Source organism: Centroberyx affinis, unplaced genomic scaffold (assembly GCF_046629955.1).
Source record: "Centroberyx affinis isolate AG114_WGS23_722 - 3 ecotype Tasmania unplaced genomic scaffold, CSIRO-AGI_Caff_v1 ptg003048l_1, whole genome shotgun sequence".
NCBI lineage: Eukaryota > Metazoa > Chordata > Actinopteri > Beryciformes > Berycidae > Centroberyx > Centroberyx affinis.
In genome coordinates this window covers 8,474-27,919 of record NW_027281137.1, presented here as the reverse complement: position 1 = coordinate 27,919, position 19,446 = coordinate 8,474, and the positions used below count along the sequence as shown (strand labels likewise).

General features: G+C 41.3%; 1 protein-coding gene and 1 non-coding gene across 2 annotated transcripts; both read left to right on the top strand.

Annotated features, from left to right (window-relative positions):
- Window positions 1-3,267: 3,267 nt before the first annotated feature.
- LOC139659227 (vesicular glutamate transporter 1-like) lies at window positions 3,268-18,878 on the top strand. Its single transcript, XM_071537440.1, has 13 exons — window positions 3,268-3,329; window positions 9,386-9,638; window positions 10,746-10,864; window positions 10,994-11,108; window positions 11,315-11,402; window positions 11,522-11,608; window positions 12,246-12,388; window positions 13,343-13,492; window positions 13,712-13,844; window positions 14,718-14,828; window positions 15,105-15,232; window positions 16,230-16,299; window positions 16,747-18,878. The coding sequence occupies exons 1-13, from the start codon at window positions 3,268-3,270 to the stop codon at window positions 17,019-17,021; spliced, it is 1,734 nt and encodes a 577-aa protein (XP_071393541.1). The 3' UTR covers window positions 17,022-18,878.
- Window positions 12,683-12,754, top strand: trnac-gca (transfer RNA cysteine (anticodon GCA)). The gene has a single exon. It is a non-coding gene; the product is annotated as a tRNA-Cys (tRNA).
- Window positions 18,879-19,446: the final 568 nt, after the last annotated feature.

Sequence of the window (19,446 nt, the reverse complement as noted above, 5' to 3'; positions counted from 1 at the left end):
CAGTCATGGTGGAACTGAAACCCTATTTTAGTAGTCAGTTTTTGTAGTCAATATTTCAGTCTTCATCTCTCTCTCTCTCTCTCTCTCTCTCTCTCTCCAGAGTTAACCGTAGGCTCCATGGATGATTCCCCCATGTTTTTCCGCGGCTCGGTTGCCTCCAGTGTCGGAGATGTGCGGAAAGCAGGTTACGGCTCTCTGTCTGACACCCCGTCCATCATCTCTGTTCCGCCCAGCCTGTCCCCTCCTCCCTCCGTCCTGCCCTTCCCTCCCCTCTTCCTCTCCTCCCACTCTCTACGAACTATATCAGCTAAGGACCTGGAGAAGAGCTTTCTCTAAGGTTGAAAGCATAAAGGTGTGAGGCTTTTGAGCAAATTGCATCATTTGGAGAGCGAAGGAGAAGTGATTGTTGAATAAGCTTTTTTCCATTAAATATACACATTAATTAGCTAACTCAGTCTTGTCTATAAGAATGAACTGTAGTAATTTCTGTTGTATATTTGTATGTTCATACAGATACCATAAACTAGATCTTTCATTAATGTACTCGCACTTTATCTCATAACATCCATTCTTGTAGTAGACATCATTGTACCATATAATAGCTAAACCCTCCAACAGTGACAGAAATGTTGTCTTGCTCATCTCTACCTCTGTATGCTGAATAAATACAGTTTCAATCACATGGTAAAGTAGATTTTGACCCTTTTTCCATAAACTTATTGGTTTAAAAACCAAATCTCTACAAAACTTCACCATGACATTCCCTCAGTATGAACATGTAATTGGTCAAACCATTTTTACTCTTGATAATAAATAAATATTATGGATAAAAGCACACCATGTGCTTTGCTTGAACTTGCTCCATATCTGCCATTACCTTTCATTTAGCAAAAAGTGCACCCAGGCACATACAACAGCCCACATGGAAATTATTTGTTGTTTCGATGAAAATAATAAGGTGCATCTGAAAATGTTGGCATGTATGTGCGTGAAAATACATTCTCAGAGTCTCAGTTGTGTGTTTGTGCCTCCACAGATGTCCATGTTGGCAAAGACGATGCCAATGTGTGTGTGGTTATTGCTGCAGTCTACTGTATTTGCTGTAGGCTACAGCTTCATGATGACACGGGGAATGTTAATAAATTGATTTATACTGTAGTTTAGCAACACAAACCTACAGTAAAAGTACAGCAAAGTCCAAAAGTGTTAATATTCACAGTTTTTGTAGCCTATATAACCCTGTTTCAGGACGCCAGAATTGATTGGATTATACATTCAATAAACACATTTTTAGTATGTAGCAGTGCTGGACTCAAGACCACTATAGTTCAAGTCAATACCAAGTCCAGATCTAGTTAAGACTAGATCCAAGGGGAGTCGAGACTAAGTCAAGATGGAGACCAGAGCAAATCAAGTCTTGTTCGAGACCAACATAGGCAATAAACAGTGTCTTTCCAAATCTAAAAATAACGCTTACAGAGTTTCTTAATGATCATCAGAGATGTAGATCTTACTGCAAGAGCTTTGGACTATAACCTTCAACATGCAACTAGTCAATGCATAGGATTCTGATTAAACAATGCATACAAGTATGAGCACCATCATATACTATACACAGGTGTAATCCATTAAATTGTCTGTGGTGTTGGCGAGAAAATAAACAAAGGTGGACCAGGTGGAGAAAAATGTATCTTTGAAAGAGTTAAATCAACATCCAATAGCGGCCAAAACAGATTTGAATGTATGAAAAAAACTGAAATGGATGGAAAAAATGATTTAAATGAATGAATGAAAAAGGACATTGTCATAGAAAGAAGAATCCAAACCTGACAACTTCTTTTACTTTAAACTTCTTACTTCTTACTTTTCAGCACTTTTTTCACTTTCAAGCTTTTTTCTTTTTTGTTAAAAATAAAGAAACAAAACTCTCCATGCAAGACTCACAATACTGTCGGCACGAGACCGAGCCAATTGGAGACAATTAAGCATATGAACTGATAGTCACAGGGTTATCAAAGGGCGCGCAAAGATGATGCGTAACGATGCGGCACTGTTGGAATGGCGCGCGGGGCGCATTGGAGACGCTGGGACGGACGCACAGACGTCCTCAGCCTCTTCTTCACCACCGATCACACCCATGAGGTGAAACACGAACTAAACCAACAAACACCTCCGGCCTCGACTCAGTTCAGCTTCACACTCTGAAATATCTGTTTAGCTTTTGCGCTCCGACTTTGATATTTTCTCCCTCAGAGAGAATAGAATGACAAGCACAGTTACACGTAGGCTATCTCAGTATTCACGAAGGGCGTTTCATTCACCATTTGCGGCTAATTGTGGATGTTAATAAGATGGGACGTGATGCTCTTTTACGTGCGCAAAATTACAAATTGGTTGGGATTTATAAAGGGAAACTTGTGCGACGGAAAGCGGTTTTGTAAATCAGACTGTACTTGGGCAACCTTTCAGTGTGGAATCTAGGCGTCGTTTTATAAATAAACCCCCTGGTACGTACTCATTAATTGTTAATGCGCAAAGACTTCCACTGTCCTCTGCAGGTTAACGCACGAACATTAGCACATCTGTCCTCAGAGCAACCCGCCCCTCCCATCAAGTTACAAATACCGGGGAAGTCTCTTAATATGCTCCAACGGGACAGTGTTTACTCCAACTCGCTCCATTCAGCGCTTGTGTGGTATAAGAATAGCCGCTGCCGTGAACAGCCACTGCTTAAAACGCCGGGCTGCGGGGTAGGAAGTGACATGCGGCTCACTACTCACACTTGGAGAGATTAACGCACAGGAGCAGTAATCTGGTTTCAGGACCACGGCCAGAGACACCGTTTGACCATGAATCCTGTCGGAAGTTGTCTCGAGCACTCCTTGAACCTTAACGGACACCCGAGACTGTGAAGAAGTTGCTTTGGACTCTCATCTTCTGAAGAAAAGAAAAAAAAGAAAACAGGGAGGCTGCATTTTCGTGACAATGTTTGATTCGTTTATTTTGCATAGAGGTAGTTGAGGCCGGATTTATTTATGGTTAACATCGGAGGTGAATCGCTGGACAATCACTGTCACTTGCTACAAATTTTGCTAAGAAAGACCCGGCGCGTGAGGCATTTGGTTATAAAGTAATATATATATATATATATATTTAAGTTTTATGTGTGAGTGAGAAGCACAAGGCGGAGGGAGTAGAGGCGAAGGCTGCGCGCTCACTCGGGAGCGCGCAAGGACTGTAAATTGGTCGGATCCTGGAGTCGTGAGGATGGAGATCCGGCCGGACAGGTTTAAGGTCGCGGCAGCCAAGACTCTCGGGAAAATATACGGGTATGTAAAATAACTCTGGAACATATTGTGACTAGAAAATGTTCCCCTGAAACTATCTTTCTCTGCTAAAGAGAAAGTTTACGTTCTGCAGTGAAGTTAGAGACTTAGAGAGTCTGCATGCTGAAACTTGATTTTAATACAAGCATTTCTTTAAAAAAAAGAAAGAAAAAAAGGGTGGGAAGCAAACTAGGCTACGCCTTTGAAGATCAAGATGTCCAGGGGCCTGGAATAGTTACTGAGGTTGGATGACCTGGCACAACATCTGCCTCTCCTTACAGGCTGCTGAATTTAGCGCTTCATTTTAATTGAACGAAACAGGCAGTAAAACCTGTCAATGAGTAACAGTCAGAAAGTTACAAAGCTTTTCTTTGAGCGCACAAACTCTATGAAACCTATAACGGGCCAATCACCATTGGCCCTATTTCCACCTATTTCCACACTCAATGATTAGTGAATTAGCCTGCTGTGTCACTGAAGAGCAAATATAAAGATTCAAGTTTCATTGTAGGCCATTCAATGTGAGATGAAGCAGTAGATCGATAGCTGGATTCATTTCGCCCAGGCCTTCAGTTTCTGCTGTGTCGTCGCGTGGTCAAATAACAGAAGGCCTTCTCTTAGTTTTATGTATTTCAGTCTCTGTATGGAAGACACAGAATGGCTGATCAATCAAGTATAGTGTGTTTCAGTTTCTACCATACAGACACTGAAATATAAATAAGCATGCTTGATAGTCTGCCCATAGCTTCTCAAAAGACACCGAGTGCGTGTTGGAGAGTGTGAACTGGGCCTGTGAAGTGACTGTCAGCCTACTGGGCCTGATGGAGAGCTGTAGGCCTTCTGCTACTCTGTCACTCCTGTCATTGAGACTACAAGCTTAAGAAGACTTAGACTTTAATCAAACCTCACTATCTGATATGTTTCACCTTTTGATTACAGGAATATAAAAAAAATGAAAAACAAGGCTTTTGCAGTATTGTAGGATGCCTGGGACACCAAAAATATTATTATGGGTTGGGGAATCTGGGCTGCAAAACTGAAAAGTAGAACTAAACCAGTTTCCAAAAACGTGACTGCATTTGGGACCCAACACAGTAGAGACACCTGAGCAAAGAATTCGTGTGTGATTAAAAATAATTCAACCCACTAGAACCTGCTGTATCGGGAATGTCCTGTGAAGCTGCCTGACACATCTTCCTATAACGGGAGGGGGGAAAAAAACAACTTAAAAGAGTCTGCTTGTGTGAAGTCTGGCCTAAATATACACGCAGTGATGGATATCTGAGCGCGAGAAGATGTTTGTGGACTCCCTTTCTTTCTCTCGGGATTTGAAGTAGCGTCTAAACACATAAATCCTCTCCCGAAATAGCCCTCTCCTCGTCCAAGCTGTCCGCCCACGTAAATCCCTGCAGGCCGTCCACCTTGGCCACCTCTCCCTCTCCCTCCCTCCCGGTAAGTAGCCTACCTCTCCGGGCCCGGTAGCTCGTCATCGTCCCTTCCCCCCAGGGCATTTACACCCAGGATTACTCTCCCCGCGGCACACAGTCCGGTAAGCTTTCATTTCCTTCGAGCACATGCTCTGAGGTGAGGAGAGGAGCTGCTGCTCCCGTGGTGCCTTGCTGCAGCAGCGGAGCCGCGGGTGGGCCTGCCGTGCGTAATGCGCGCTGACCGGCGACTTGTCCTGTTCCGCTGCACGCGACCTCTGCTCAGCCTGAGATATAGACACCTGTCTGTTACACACTGAGCTCCACTAAAGACTACTGTCTCCTATTCTATTCTGTTCTGTTCTGTTCTGTTCTGTTCTGTTCTGTTCTGTTATTTTCTATTCTATATTGTGTTCTTTTCTTTTGCTCTATTCTATTCTATTCCATTCTATTCTATTCAGTTCTGTTTGATTCTATTCTATTTTATTCAGTTCTGTGGGATTCTATTCAAGTCTTGTCTATTCCTTTCTATTCTATTCCATTCTATTCTATTCAGTTCTATTCAGATCTGTTTGATTCTATTCTATTCCTTTCAGTACTATTCTATTCTACTCTGCACTAGGCAATTCTATTCAAATTTTAAACAACATTTTATTTCAGCCATCCAGTGTAATATGTTAGTTATAAAGTAATGTAAACTTCAGTTGTTCAGTTTGTGTCCATCACAGTAGCTGGTGGTCAGTTACAGTTATGTGATGGGACTAAATTTAATTGACATGAAGAACAACGTGCTTCCATTGATCTGTGACAGTCTTCTGCCATTCAACCATCGAATATAAGTGGAGCGCTTGTCCTGTCTGTGCTTTGGGGATTTCACTCCTGAATCCTTGACCTTTGCCCACACTCTCACAGTTTGAAACTGTCTCTCCTGGTAGAAATCTGGAGTTTATTGTATTCCACTGGTGCAGATGATCCCACAGTTGAGTTTGATGGCACATGCTGATATGCTTCTTCTAGATCTAATTCATTGTTAGGTTACGCTGAGCATCATTAAGAGTTTTTGCAACTTTGCTCACAATCTACACCAGTTCTTTGTCTCTCTTATCTAGTCGATGACTCCAAGGTGTTGATTGAACTCTGAACTGTGCTGCTGAACTGTCCTCACTCTTGTCCTTGGGGCATCAATTAAGAGATTAAGTTGGAGAGAGAACCAGGAATACTCCCTGAGTGGAGCAGCGGTATGGATCCAGCCTTCCCACACTTCATCTAGATTTGCATATTCATATTGTTCATATTGACCCAAATTACTGCACAGAAGCCGCCAGACAGGACTTCATGGTGTGACAAGAGCCAAAGGAGAGGGTCAGATAACTGCTAGGGATTACAGGGGATATTCTGTAACTCAGGGTCAGACAAAGTCAACCTGAAGTCAGTCGTGAAGAGTCATGGCAGCAGAGATGTGGTAGAAAAAAAGATATGCTAATAAGAGACATCTTCTATGGATACATTTTCGTGCAGTTATGGAAAATATAACTGACTCTCTCCATGCTGAGACGCAAAGAGAAAGAAATTGGTGTAAAGACGGAAAAAAAAAATGTTGTGAATTGTGTATGAGACTATGCGAGAGTCGGGGGAATTGATGGTGAAAGGCAGGGTTAAAGATGAACGGGAGACAGGAAGAATGAAGAGAGAGAGAGAGAGGCTCACGCAGACAAAAATAGTCTGAGAGAGAGCCAGAGATATTAATAACTCAACATTGAGAATCATTAATACTTGATCAATGTCAAAGACTGTTCGAACCACTGCTTAACTAATCTGGCGTGTGCTGTATGCTTTGTAATCGTGTTGCTGTTATTCCCTATTGAGAGTGTGCTGTCTGCTTACTGTTTTTTACGGTTTTAGCTGACTGCACTGTGCAGGTTTGTTGGCAGGAACACAAAGTCCTTCTGCAGAATCTTTCTGTCACTAGATATGTTATGATCCCTGTCATTTCTCAAGCCGCCACAGGAACTAGACCTTTTGCCACCAGTGAGCTGCAAACACATAGAGATTGCATAGAGATTCTTGCCTTACGCTTTGGTGATCGGTTGGTTGGTGCGTCTTCTTCTCCTGGAGTTTCAGAAATGTCAGGTTTTGTCAGAGTATACAGGAGAATAAATTGGTTAGGCTACGCTCTACTTAGACTATATGTACTTAGGATACAACGTGCATAAGGCTTTTTATTATACCTTTATTGCATAAATTTATATGTCAATTTCCACTTATATATATGGCATTTGTTCATGTCCTTGCAATAGCCTATGTTTTTGCAGAAAAGTGAACAGGGAAAACACAATAGAAGGATAAATACACATATAAGGAAACAAACTGAACAAAGAGGGAGGGGAAAAAATCATTGAAATTATTATTTACCTTCTACTCATCAAGACTGCGCATACTGATGACCACAGCCACCTGAATAAGTCTTGTGTCACAGTCAGAGACACATTTCTTTGCTTTTGAACCTATTACATTCCATGAGCAGTTTTCTTGCATCCACCATTTACAGAATAATAGGCAATGACCTTATTCACATGGCAGCCATTTTGAATTTACGTCACACACTGGGTGGGAAACGCTACCTTGAAGATTGGCATATAAAACTACTGTTATTTTAGCACATAATTGAGGACTTCAGAGATAGTAATCAAATTAGTTAGCAATATATTACCTTAAAATGTGAACCTATCTAAGATGCTTTCACTGGGGAATCTGTAAATGATAAATGTCTGTCAGATTCCCGACATAGGACATAGCTGGGCTCTTCCAGGTAGACAAACATTCAAAATGGGCACCATGACACATGCTATGTAATGTGACGCAGCGTTGTGGCATGTCATCCCCTTCTCTTTCCCATCTTTCCTGTCTCTATTCACTGTCTGCTGTCAAAAGAGCATGAAATTCCCCAAAAATAATCTTTAAAAAAAAATCTGCATGGCACGGAAATGCAATCCAAGGTTTATCCATGCTCTGCACTATTGGCTGTTGTATTATGGCTCAAACATGCAGGACTGTGTTGAACAATGTGATTCCTGTCATAGTGGTGTCACTTGACACTGAGAGTAAATTATCTTCACCAGTGGAGGCCAGTTGGGGTTTTTAACTCCTAAACATAAACATACTGTATATCTGTATGGTATAAAGCTGTGATATGAAAGGGGCTCTTTGCCAGTGCAGGTTCAGTCTGGTGTGTGAACTCAGCACAGCACGTCATGTTTAAATGATGATCCGCTGCGGTTAGATACATATTTGATGCCTCTTACACTGCAGGCTGGCAGAGGTCAGGGTTTCTCAGCAAGCCACATGAACAGCGTTAGAGACAGCAGTGATGAAGCTTGTTTGGACAGAGAAGAGGGGCAGGGAGGTGCCAGGATGAGAGACGTTTCTGTAATCACTGTATCTTTTAGTCACACTGCACTGCTCACTGTCAGCCAGGTCTGTCAGGAGAGACATGGCTGCAATACAAAAACACACCCAAGAGGAAACACCTTGCTCGGACAGGATGAGTCAAGGTTATGTCAGAAGCCTGGTAGGTTTTGTGTTTGGAGTTGACAGAAGGGTGTGCCGAGTGTCTTTGCTAAGGTGCTGGAGATACCAGTCGAATCCACAGTGAAAAAGATCTTCAGCACACTTAGATCCATGCAATTTACATTTATTAAGCCAAGCTCTCAGTCTGCAAGACCTTCAGAGCATGAATCTTTTTCACTGCGGCAGCCGCAGTTTGGAAAACCCAGACGGATCACTGACTGACTTTTTCTAAAATAAAACTAGACAGTAAAGAGAGCTGTGAGTAAACTGAAGTTAAAGTATTTATTTTTGATGGTTTAATAAATGTTGGATTTATTCGTTTTTTGAACTATGAACTATTCTTCAACTGAAATGTTGGGAATTATATTATTTTGTTATACTGAACTGTGAGATTTACAGATTTTACAGATTTACTGATTTACATATTTATCTGTTTTGTTGCATTGATAAGGGCTGGACTCAAGAAACTCTTGCACACACACACACACACACACACACATTCACACCCATCTACACTGATTCTTTATGCTCTTCAATATGATTGATTTTGCACTGAAAAGTTTGTTGTGTGGTTTGTAAAAGGTTTTCATTGTGGTGATTAAACTATGTTTGGTTGGTAAAAGGTTGTTATACAGTGTTGCAAGAATGCATGAGTTGAATCCTTTTGTCTCATGTGTAGGTGTGGGTTTGACATGTAATTATAACAATTTTGACTGATTTAACTTTGTCAGGCTTCAACCTGACTGACACAACAGGCAATCAAGTCAAACTGCCACAAGTTGACAGATGAGAATGACAAAGTCTTGGGATATAAAAACATTAAACGCTTCAAAAGGGAACTCTGGTTTTTGGTAGATAACCATTGGAATCCCCATCTTTAAAATGAACTGCATCTTCTTGCTTCTCTTAAACACACTTTAATGAGTAATGTACGTATGTGTACTCTTTTAGTACAGGTTACTGAAAAGTGAAAAGTGACTGACTGAAATCTAAACAGCAGACGCACACAGACAGTATTTTACATATGACATCTGCTCATCCTCAGTTTTTCCGACCCTTCCTTCCCAGAGCGCTCGAGAAGAAGCAGGAGAATGGCGAGACCATCGAGCTGTCGGCAGAGGGCCGGCCGGAGCTGGTGGAGGAGAAGGAGATGCCGGTGGTGGACTGCACGTGCTTCGGCCTGCCCAGGCGCTATATCATCGCCATCCTCTCCGGCCTCGGCTTCTGCATCTCCTTCGGCATCCGCTGCAACCTGGGCGTGGCCATCGTCAGCATGGTCAACAGCCACACCATCTTCAGAGACAACAAGGAGGTCATAGTGGTGAGTTGGGGGCAGAGGAGTGAGGGCTGAGTGTGTGTGTGTTTTTGTGAGATTTATAGTTACATGTTAGGCGTTTAGCTGACACTCTTCACCAGAGTGATTTTCAATAAGAGCAACTGTAAATTGAGCTGAAATTTCAAAGTCGAGAACACAAATCTGTAAATTAAGCCGAAAAGCAGACAATAATGTGGAATGCAAAGGTCAGCAGCAGCTAGTAGAAAGAAATAATAAACATTATAATTAGATAAGTGTTAGGTAAAGGAATAAGAACCAGCCAGAAAAATGTGTTTACAATATAGTATCAAGATTAGTTGAAAATAGCGAAGGAAGGTAGAGGAGAGAGAGGCGAAAAAGTCTTTCTTGAAGTTAAGTTTTCATTACAGTGACTTTACCATATGTCTCCATGTAATCATAGATGTAGTTATTACACAAGAGTCTCGGTGTAATGGTTATTGCAATTATCGTATCAGTCTTCAGAGGGTAAATATTCCCATCAGTGGAGTTGCTATTAAATATCTGTTGATGTTATAAGTCCTCTGGGCTCTCGCCATTTTGTGTCAACAAATAAAATTAAGCCAAATGTATTACCGGGACGGATGCTGCAAATGGGAATGTTTACACCAAGGCAAGCAAAGGATTGGGTCACCATGAAGTCTCTGTCAGCCAGTCTGTTTTTGTCAGTAGGGTTGCTATGGGGTTTAGAAGTCTGACATGGCTGAGTGGTCTGTGGTTTTTCTGTGAGATCAAGGTGAGGAATATGAGTGATGGGTCAATGGGTGTTTATGTCAGAGGGCTACCATATGCCCTCAGGGGGCTAGTAATCAATCAGATCAACTCTGTTGTTGTGATGGTTCTGACTCCATCTTAACAGCTGGTTATTCCAATTTAAGTCTAATGACCAGCATACATGTCTGCAGTGTTAGATATAAGATTGTCTCTGTACATTTCAGCGTGGCTGTGTGCATATTCATTTGAACAGAATCTATAAAATACCAATAGTAATACTTATCAAGAGCTTTCAAAATCCAACTCAAGTACACACAATCTCATCCTTGTTCTCAGTCCTTCGTTAGACTTGATAACTTGTCTTCCTGTCTCTCCCAACAGAAAGCTCAGTTTGACTGGGATCCAGAAACAGTGGGAATGATCCACGGCTCCTTCTTCTGGGGATACATAGTGACCCAAATCCCAGGAGGGTTCATCTGTCAAAAGTTTGCAGCAAACAGGTCAGATTACTCCCCTGGTCATCGTATGCTAGGAGCTGCATTTATATTATTCTTTTATAATTGCAGCTGCTTTTATATATACATATCAAATGTTACTTTCCTCTCTCTCTCTCTCTCTTCCCTTTCCAGAGTGTTTGGCTTTGCTATAGTGGCCACCTCCTGCCTGAACATGCTGATCCCTAGTGCAGCGCGGATACACTTTGGCTGCGTTATCATTGTCAGGATATTCCAAGGACTTGTGGAGGTGCTTGACTCTGCTCCATTTCTTTCTTTTATATAGAAGAGTTCACACATTGTAGTTTGTCTGTTTTCTCTGTCTTGATCTGGCTACTTAAAAGTTGTAAACTAGGGCGTTAGTTAAAGTCAGTTAGTGCACTGTAGTTATACCATGAATTTTGGCACTTTTCATATCCATGGCATAATTTCCTGCTGTGACTCCCTATCCTGCAGGGGGTTTCATATCCGGCCTGTCATGGTATCTGGGCAAAATGGGCACCACCTCTTGAAAGAAGTCGCTTGGCCACAACAGCCTTCTGTGGTGAGTTTATTTTATTCCTACCCATGTTTCTCTCTGGCTTTAAATGATGGACGTTTTGTAATCACTTTGGAAACATATTGTAACTTTTTTAACATCCATTATGTGTCTCTGGATGCTAGGTTCATATGCTGGAGCTGTGATCGCCATGCCGTTAGCTGGAATCCTAGTCCAGTACACAGGATGGTCATCAGTCTTCTACGTCTACGGTACGTGACCCTTGACCCTTATACTGGACTTCAAACTGACTGTCAAAGTGAATATTTATTTGACTTTGTCATAACCAGGATTATTAGACGTAACTATAGCCGAGAACACTAGACATTCAATGATTCTTCATAATGTGAAATACAATAAAAATGCAATCATTGCCATAATGGACATGAAGTGGAGACAGAATTTTATAGTAATCAATTCGCTCAAAACAATCAATACATTAGCAAAATGTTGATACCTACTATAGTCATGTGAAGGAAATCTGTCAGTATGTACGCAAATCAGGCTTTACCACAAACCAAACACTATCAGAATCACTTTATTAGCCAATAAATGCACAATAATTGGTCATATAGTCATATAGACAACTACTGACACATACTGATACTGCAAGGACAGAAGACCTTACATAAAGTCCAAAGGGCCAGAAATATGAGAAATAGAAGACTATAGCTATCGCTCTGCATGTATACATTCAACACTTAATCACAGTCTGTACTCAGGCAGCAGCTATAGAGAAGGTGTAGCAAGTTTTCTTGTTCTTTTCGTTCATGCGTCCAGTTTTAACACTTCCCATGCTCTTTTTCTCTCCCCGCCTCTTTCCATCCTTGTCTTCCTTCGTCCCCCCAGGCAGCTTCGGGGTCCTCTGGTACTGCTTCTGGATCCTGGTGTCTTACGAGAGTCCGGCAGCCCATCCCACCATCACCGAGGAGGAGAGGAAATACATCGAGGAAAGCATCGGCGAGTCAACCCAAAATGCCACTCCAGTAACGGTCAGTCCATGGATTTCCTGGGTTACAACATGATGATTGAACTATGAACTATTACAAACAGATACAATATCATGTCATATTGGTTGAAGTTACCAATATTGATGTGGGAAATTAATATTTTCCTGCCATTTACATTTCCTTCAAGTGAATGTGAGGAGTTGGCAACATCACTGGAAACACAAGGACAATGTAATGCTAATGTTTAATGTTTTGTGCATCTAACTAGAGTTGACAAAACAGAGGTAATGGTAATGGTTTAGTCTTTGTTTTCTTTTATGCAGTTTCATTTGTATAGGGGGTATAGCTCAGTGGTAGAGCATTTGACTGCAGATCAAGAGGTCCCCAGTTCAAATCTGGGTGCCCCCTGAATTTCCACAAGGGGGAAATCTTAACTTATCCTATAAAAGAAGATATGATCACTAATAGATTTAAACAAAAAGCTTAGAAATGGAAAAAATAACACTAAGTAGAAAGTTAGCCTGGTTGACGTTTAACAAGTCAATCTTTATTATGAGTTCTGAAAGCTACATCAAATAACTGCTACCAGCAAGTGTACCTGTCTTAGAAAGTGTATTGTTTCTTACAACCTGTTAACTGTCAGTATGAAAAGTGCAACAGATGACACAGAAAATGACTATCAGATCGGATGTGTTTTTCTTGATGCATATTCAAAACACAACCATTTTCACCACCAGAAGATTCTCCCTTCATGACCACAATGTGCTGGTTTCTGATGCCTCTTTGCTTTTAATGGAGATCTTGAATGGGGGAAAAAAATCTTTAACTTGGCTCAAACTATATCTGAGAAACCAGCCCCAGGTTTTTGAATTTCATAAACATGTAGTGGTAAATCTGTGAAATATCAGAACAATCCTGATTTGAACGTAGGGTTTTATTCTCGGTCTTTCCCTGATTACAATTGAAACGTCTAACTCTTGTATCTCCCTGTTGTAGAAATTCAACACACCGTGGAGGGCCTTCTTCACCTCCATGCCGGTATATGCCATCATCGTGGCAAATTTCTGCAGAAGCTGGACATTCTACTTGCTTCTCATCAGCCAGCCTGCGTACTTCGAGGAAGTGTTTGGATTTGAGATTAGCAAGGTAACAGAACCTAGATATCGACCTTAGGTTATGTGTAATGCACCGTACCAGGAACAAAAGCTTCTATACATACAGTAGGGAATCTGCCTTCCAGTCGCATGTTGGTATGATGGCTTTGTGTGTCGACGAACCCCAGAAGTGTAGAAATAAACGGTCTATTCTCTTATTTGTTGCCTATAATTATTGTTTTTCTCTTCTACCCATCTACTCTCCATCTAGGTGGGCATAGTTTCCGCCCTTCCCCACCTGGTCATGACCATCATCGTGCCCATCGGGGGCCAGATTGCCGACTACCTCCGCTCCAACCAAATCATGACCACCACCAACGTCAGGAAACTCATGAACTGCGGAGGTAGGATAAAAAAAAGGGGGCAAGTGAGGGAAAACATGCATTGAGTATACAGAGAATATGGCTTACTCTGATGCCCATGATGGCTATAAAAACATTACCGGGATTACATCACTTTAATTTAGGATTTGTTTTCTCTTCTAATAACTCAAAAGTGTGTTTTAAAACCATGATACTGTTATGGTTGAACGTAAGTACTCAAAATTTGGGGTTCACCAACTTTTCTGGCAGATGACCCAACATTCACAACCAAGCTGCTGGTCAACGGCAGCTGTGTGAAAACAGTTTGTATGGATTTCTCAGCGCTTTCTGTCAGTTTTCAGCTCAAACTATTTGATATTTTTACAGTCATTTCAATACGATTTAAGACTTTTTCTAGGTGCCCATGTCTATGTCAGAAGGCTGGTTCTTTTCTCGTTCTTCTGCTGCGGTTTCCTGGTTAGCAGATCATCGGGGTCATCTACAGTATTTAATCAGCTGTGGTGAGAAACTATTTGCTGCATGAGGCAAATGATGACTCACTGTAAAGCAGCAGCACTGCCTCTGTAGGCTATTTTTGAACTACAGAGAGAAATCGATAGAGAAGTGGGCGATGGGGGAAATGGGGAAGCGTATACATATCACTTTGTGAGATGCTGCGTCATGCATGGAGTCGATGTTGGGCCAACGTCAGGTCGCACCGCTCTCAGCAGCAGCTTATAAAGAGGAAGGGAGGAAAGACTAGAATAAGAATGTCCTCAATTGACTTACTGTCTTCTTGCACTGAAACTTAAGTTCCTTCCTCTTTGTTATTTTCCGTGGCATGCGAAACAACTTCTGCCTCATCATTATTTCACTCTGTTTGTGTGTGTTTGTGTGTGTGTGTGTGTGTGACAGGCTTTGGGATGGAGGCGACCCTGCTGCTGGTGGTGGGCTTCTCACACACTAAAGGTGTTGCCATTACCTTCCTGGTCCTGGCTGTGGGTTTCTCCGGGTTCGCCATTTCAGGTGAGACTGTCACTATAGTATATTTCTCAATTTCCTCCTTACTTTATGTTTCTTGCTGTTGAAAACACCTCTTTAGTTCTCTCATCCATTTTACAGAACAAAAAAGTTCTCACTAACACCTATAAGCTCCTAGTCAACAGAGGAGCTCTCCTTGTTCCTTTATACCGTTTGGTTCTTACGTTTGGCCACAAATATTAGACTGTGGAGGGCTTTTGGATGTGTAACTATTTTAAGAATCATTCTAATGCTATTATTATCTATATTCCTCCTCATAAGGTTTCAACGTCAACCACCTGGACATTGCACCGCGCTATGCCAGTATCCTTATGGGCATCTCCAACGGCGTCGGCACTCTGTCTGGTATGGTCTGCCCTCTTATAGTTGGAGCCATGACAAAGCACAAGGTGAGGACTGATTCTGCATACATGTTATTCTGCACAGTAACATAATGTGTCATTTACAACAGCGCCAGTGAGTGAATGACACATGTTTTAACAAAACTGAAGTGTAAAGGGAAAATTCCACCCTAAAATCCTTTAACACTGTTTAGAAACAGCCATTAGTGAAGTATTTACGGGTCCCTTTTGTTGTTTGGTGGTGTATTTTTCTTTTTCCCTTTGACAACTGTCCAAAAGTAGACAAGGTGACGTCACATTGAAATATTTCCAGTGCAGCTACAATGGAGTTTGATCAGACTCAGCAGAATCAAAGAGCAAGAGCTTCTTTCTAGACTCGCCATTTTGCACCGACATTCAACAATCATACAGGGAGAAATCCATCGTAGAAGAGGAGAGAGACCAATTTCTCCACTGACTGTAGCCTCAATAGACCAGAATGCAAAGCTGTTGCAATCTGCTATCTTTGGGTTGTGAGAATGGATTCTGAGAAAGGTAGAAAATCACAAAATTAAGTAGAAGAAGAAGTAGACGAGGCAGGTTCAGGGAAAGTGGGTAAAACAAAAAGGTAAATTACAACACACGTATAACAGTGTAATCTGAGAGTGGATTCTTCTTTAAGTTTCAGAGTTTACGCACATTTATAGATCACAATACAGATGCAAACTACACTTTGATTGGTTTGATTTGGCTGATTTATTGGCTTAGCATTAACACTTGCAATATACTGTACATCCATTATTGCTGAGTCATTCATGAAACATCTACTAAGAAAAAACAATCTCTGAATATCCCAAAACTATCTTGATTTTGGAGTTTAAATCCAAAATCAAAACAAACACATGGAAAGTTGTCCTCACTCCAATTAATCGCCCTAAAAGTATTAGTCGCCTCTCTCTCAATCCCATTCATCTTTTACCTTTTCTTTTACATGCCCCCTCTCCTCCTCTAATAATCTCCTCTTCCTCTTTTCTTTCTTTTTCTTTCTCTCTCTATCCCTCTATAGACGCGGGAAGAGTGGCAGGGTGTGTTTCTCATCGCCTCGCTTGTCCATTACGGAGGTGTTATATTCTACGGTGTGTACATTCCCTTCTTCCTTTTCTGTTTTCTGTTCCTCTCATCCTTCCATCAGTGCACTGACACTAGAAAGGTCTGAAGATTTTGGGGCTCTAAGAGGAGGCCAATAAACTGTCAGTTGAAGGAGGAAAATATAATTCTAACAACTGTTCCCTTGTATAATTGTGAAAATCTAACAACATTGTTTTTTTTTAAAGATATCAGGTGTTGGAAAATCCACGAAAGGACATTTTGAAAGCTGAGATATTTCAGTTCAGTTCAAAAAGTTGACTATGGCTTGGCCTCTAGTGTGAAGATGTTCAAAAATCTGTGCATTGTTCTCACTGCAAACAAACTAAATGATTGCTTATGTTTTGTTGATTTTCCCTGTAATAGAATGGTTGTCAGCGGTCAGTGTCATTCTTTAAAGGTTAAGATCAAAAGTCTGACTGATGTTTCTGCTGCAGGACTCTTTGCGTCTGGAGAGAAGCAGCCTTGGGCCGAGCCGGAGCAGATAAGCGACGAGAAGTGCGGCATTCTGGGTGAGGACGAGCTCGCAAACGAGACCGAGGAGCTGTACCGCACGAGCGGCGGCGGCGGCTACGGCGCCATGAACCAGGGAGCCGATCCCAACGGGGGAGGAGGCATGGGAGGAGGCTGGGTGTCGGACTGGGACAAAACTGAGGAGTACGTCCAGCCGGCCGGAGCCAATAACTACCTTTACGGAGGAGAGGACGACTGAGAGCTGAGATAAAAAAAAAAAAAGAAGAAGATCAGCCGCAGAGTAGGAAGACAGGAACAGTAGATCACAGAGTGTGGATTTGAGGCGGGATGTGGAAGGAGCCGCGTTCAGCGAGTCTGACCACGTTATTCTAATTGAACTATATTAAAACGACCACAGCACAGTGGAAGTGCAAAGAGGTGGAGGAGACATAAGTAAATCTAAAGTGTGTGTTTGTGTGTGATTGCACTTGTGTACCTTGTGTGACAGACAACCTCAGTAAGAGTATTTTAGGGCTCCACAGCCTCCCTGTTGATTTCTCTGGTGGAGAAGGGGTTTGTTTTAGGCCTGGTTTGGTTGCTTTCTTTGATAGTGTGTTTATTCATTTTAATAACTGTATAAATTCTGATATTAACTGACAGGATTTTGATTTAATTTGTATGCCTCTCATTTATATCAAAATCTTTGAAGATTACCAATCTGTAGGCACACATTGGTCACAGGCATATTGCTGTTGTTGGGTGAAAACCTTGCATCTCCAAACAGAAAAAGCCTTGTTTTTAGCTTGACAACCATGCATTTTTGAGTTTATTTAATTGATTTTGAAAAGGTTTCATTAAGTGTCGTAGAATTTTCTCAACCCATAGAGGAGCATGTAATCCTTCAACTGAAGCTAAAACATGAAAATCACCAAAATTGGAGTTGCGAGGTTTTCACCTGACAGCGCCAATATGAAAGCTTATTTAAAATCAGTGAAGCTAAAAAAATCTCAAGTTCCTTCCTTAATAATGTGCACACTTTTAAGAAAAAGCATCTTACTTGTGCCAATACAACAAAGTATTTTGTGCTGTAGTATTGGTTTGCTTATCCACTGATCTGTTAAGTTAAGACCAACAAATTATATTTACACTGCTCTCTGTTAAGTCTTTACAGTGACTCTTTTCTTTTTTTTTTTTTCTTTTTTTAGATTCAGCATTTTGATTTCCTCATGCAACAATATTGTATGTACTAGGCCTCTAACCTGTCTGCCTGTCTACTGACATGCTGGGGAATAAAAATGAAAATTGAAATTATGACCCCATGTCAAACTAGCTTCTTAGCTTAGAGCCACTTTTAAGACATTCTCCTCAAAATTCAACTTCTGAATCTTTCCGGTTCCATTTGCTTTACATGTGATGTATGTTTTGATGTTAATGTCGTTCTGTTGTTATGTTACTGTCGCGTCCGAACAATTCACCTTCACAGTGTCAGCATATTCTCTTTCAGGTAAAGCAGTTTGCTGACACCGTAAAAACCTAAAAGAAAAACCCAACACATGTCTCTGTTGTAGTGACAAAGCAATAAAACACTGAGCCGAGACTGTTGTGTGGTGCCAGTCAAGTAATAAACATTACACTTGAAAGTTCAACATGGTATAATGAATAATATGATGAGGCTTGTTAGTGCTAAAGAGCCAACACTCGATCTCACTAACAGGAGGAGTTTCTCTTCTCCTATCCTTCGCTTTGCTTTGTAGTGCAACCGACTGAAGTGAAGACGTTTTTACACGCTAAGTAAAAAATACAGGACTGATAATTCACGGCACAATAATGCCATTTCACTGTACATGAGTAATATCTTTGTTGGTAGATGTTGTGAGGTATTATAGTTAAAGGTGAAAAGTCCCTGTGTTAGGTCATGGGTTAAGTAGAGAGGTGCACAGCATCACTTTGACTGAAGAGAGCGTTTCAGCCAGTGGATTACATTCAGAAACCGTAGCTTCACAGTCGAAGAAAGGCTGAATATTAAATGTTAGGGTTTTTACTGTTTTCGTCATTTTTTTGTTTTGTTTTGTTTCACCACTTTTTCAGACTGATCTATCAGTTGCTTTTCTTTTATTGTTAACTGTTTTGTTCTTGATTGTCAACTAAAATTGTATATGTAAAAAAAATCATGTACATGTGGAAAATATTATTGTATAATAAAACCTAGAGGTGATTACTCCAGTACAATGAGTACAGATAATCTCGGCAGTTCTATGAAATTCCCCACAATCCCCCCCCCCAAAAAAACAATGTTTCATATTGGTTTGTTTTTAGACATTATCTTACTGCAAATAGATTTTTAGAGTGGAGTATTAGACAGTTGGTCTGGTTTCTCCGGTTCCAGATCTGAGTGAGACAACTTTCCCCTTCTCCCCCTCTTCTGTCCCCATAAGGTTCAGACACTAATAGGACTTTGGATACAGCGTCATGTTACACTGCTGCTCCCCTTCCTCCCCGGGCAGCGTATCGATCACTGAGCTAAAAGATATTACACTAGAGGAAATGAGGAGGAGAAATAGAGATTTTGATGGGACCTGAAAAAAGGGCCTCGCCGGTTTCCCTCGACCGGTTCTAGGCGCTAAGGACAGGGATCGGCTCTCACTGTCTGTCTCTGCCCTCTGTTACTACTGTCTAAAATCAGG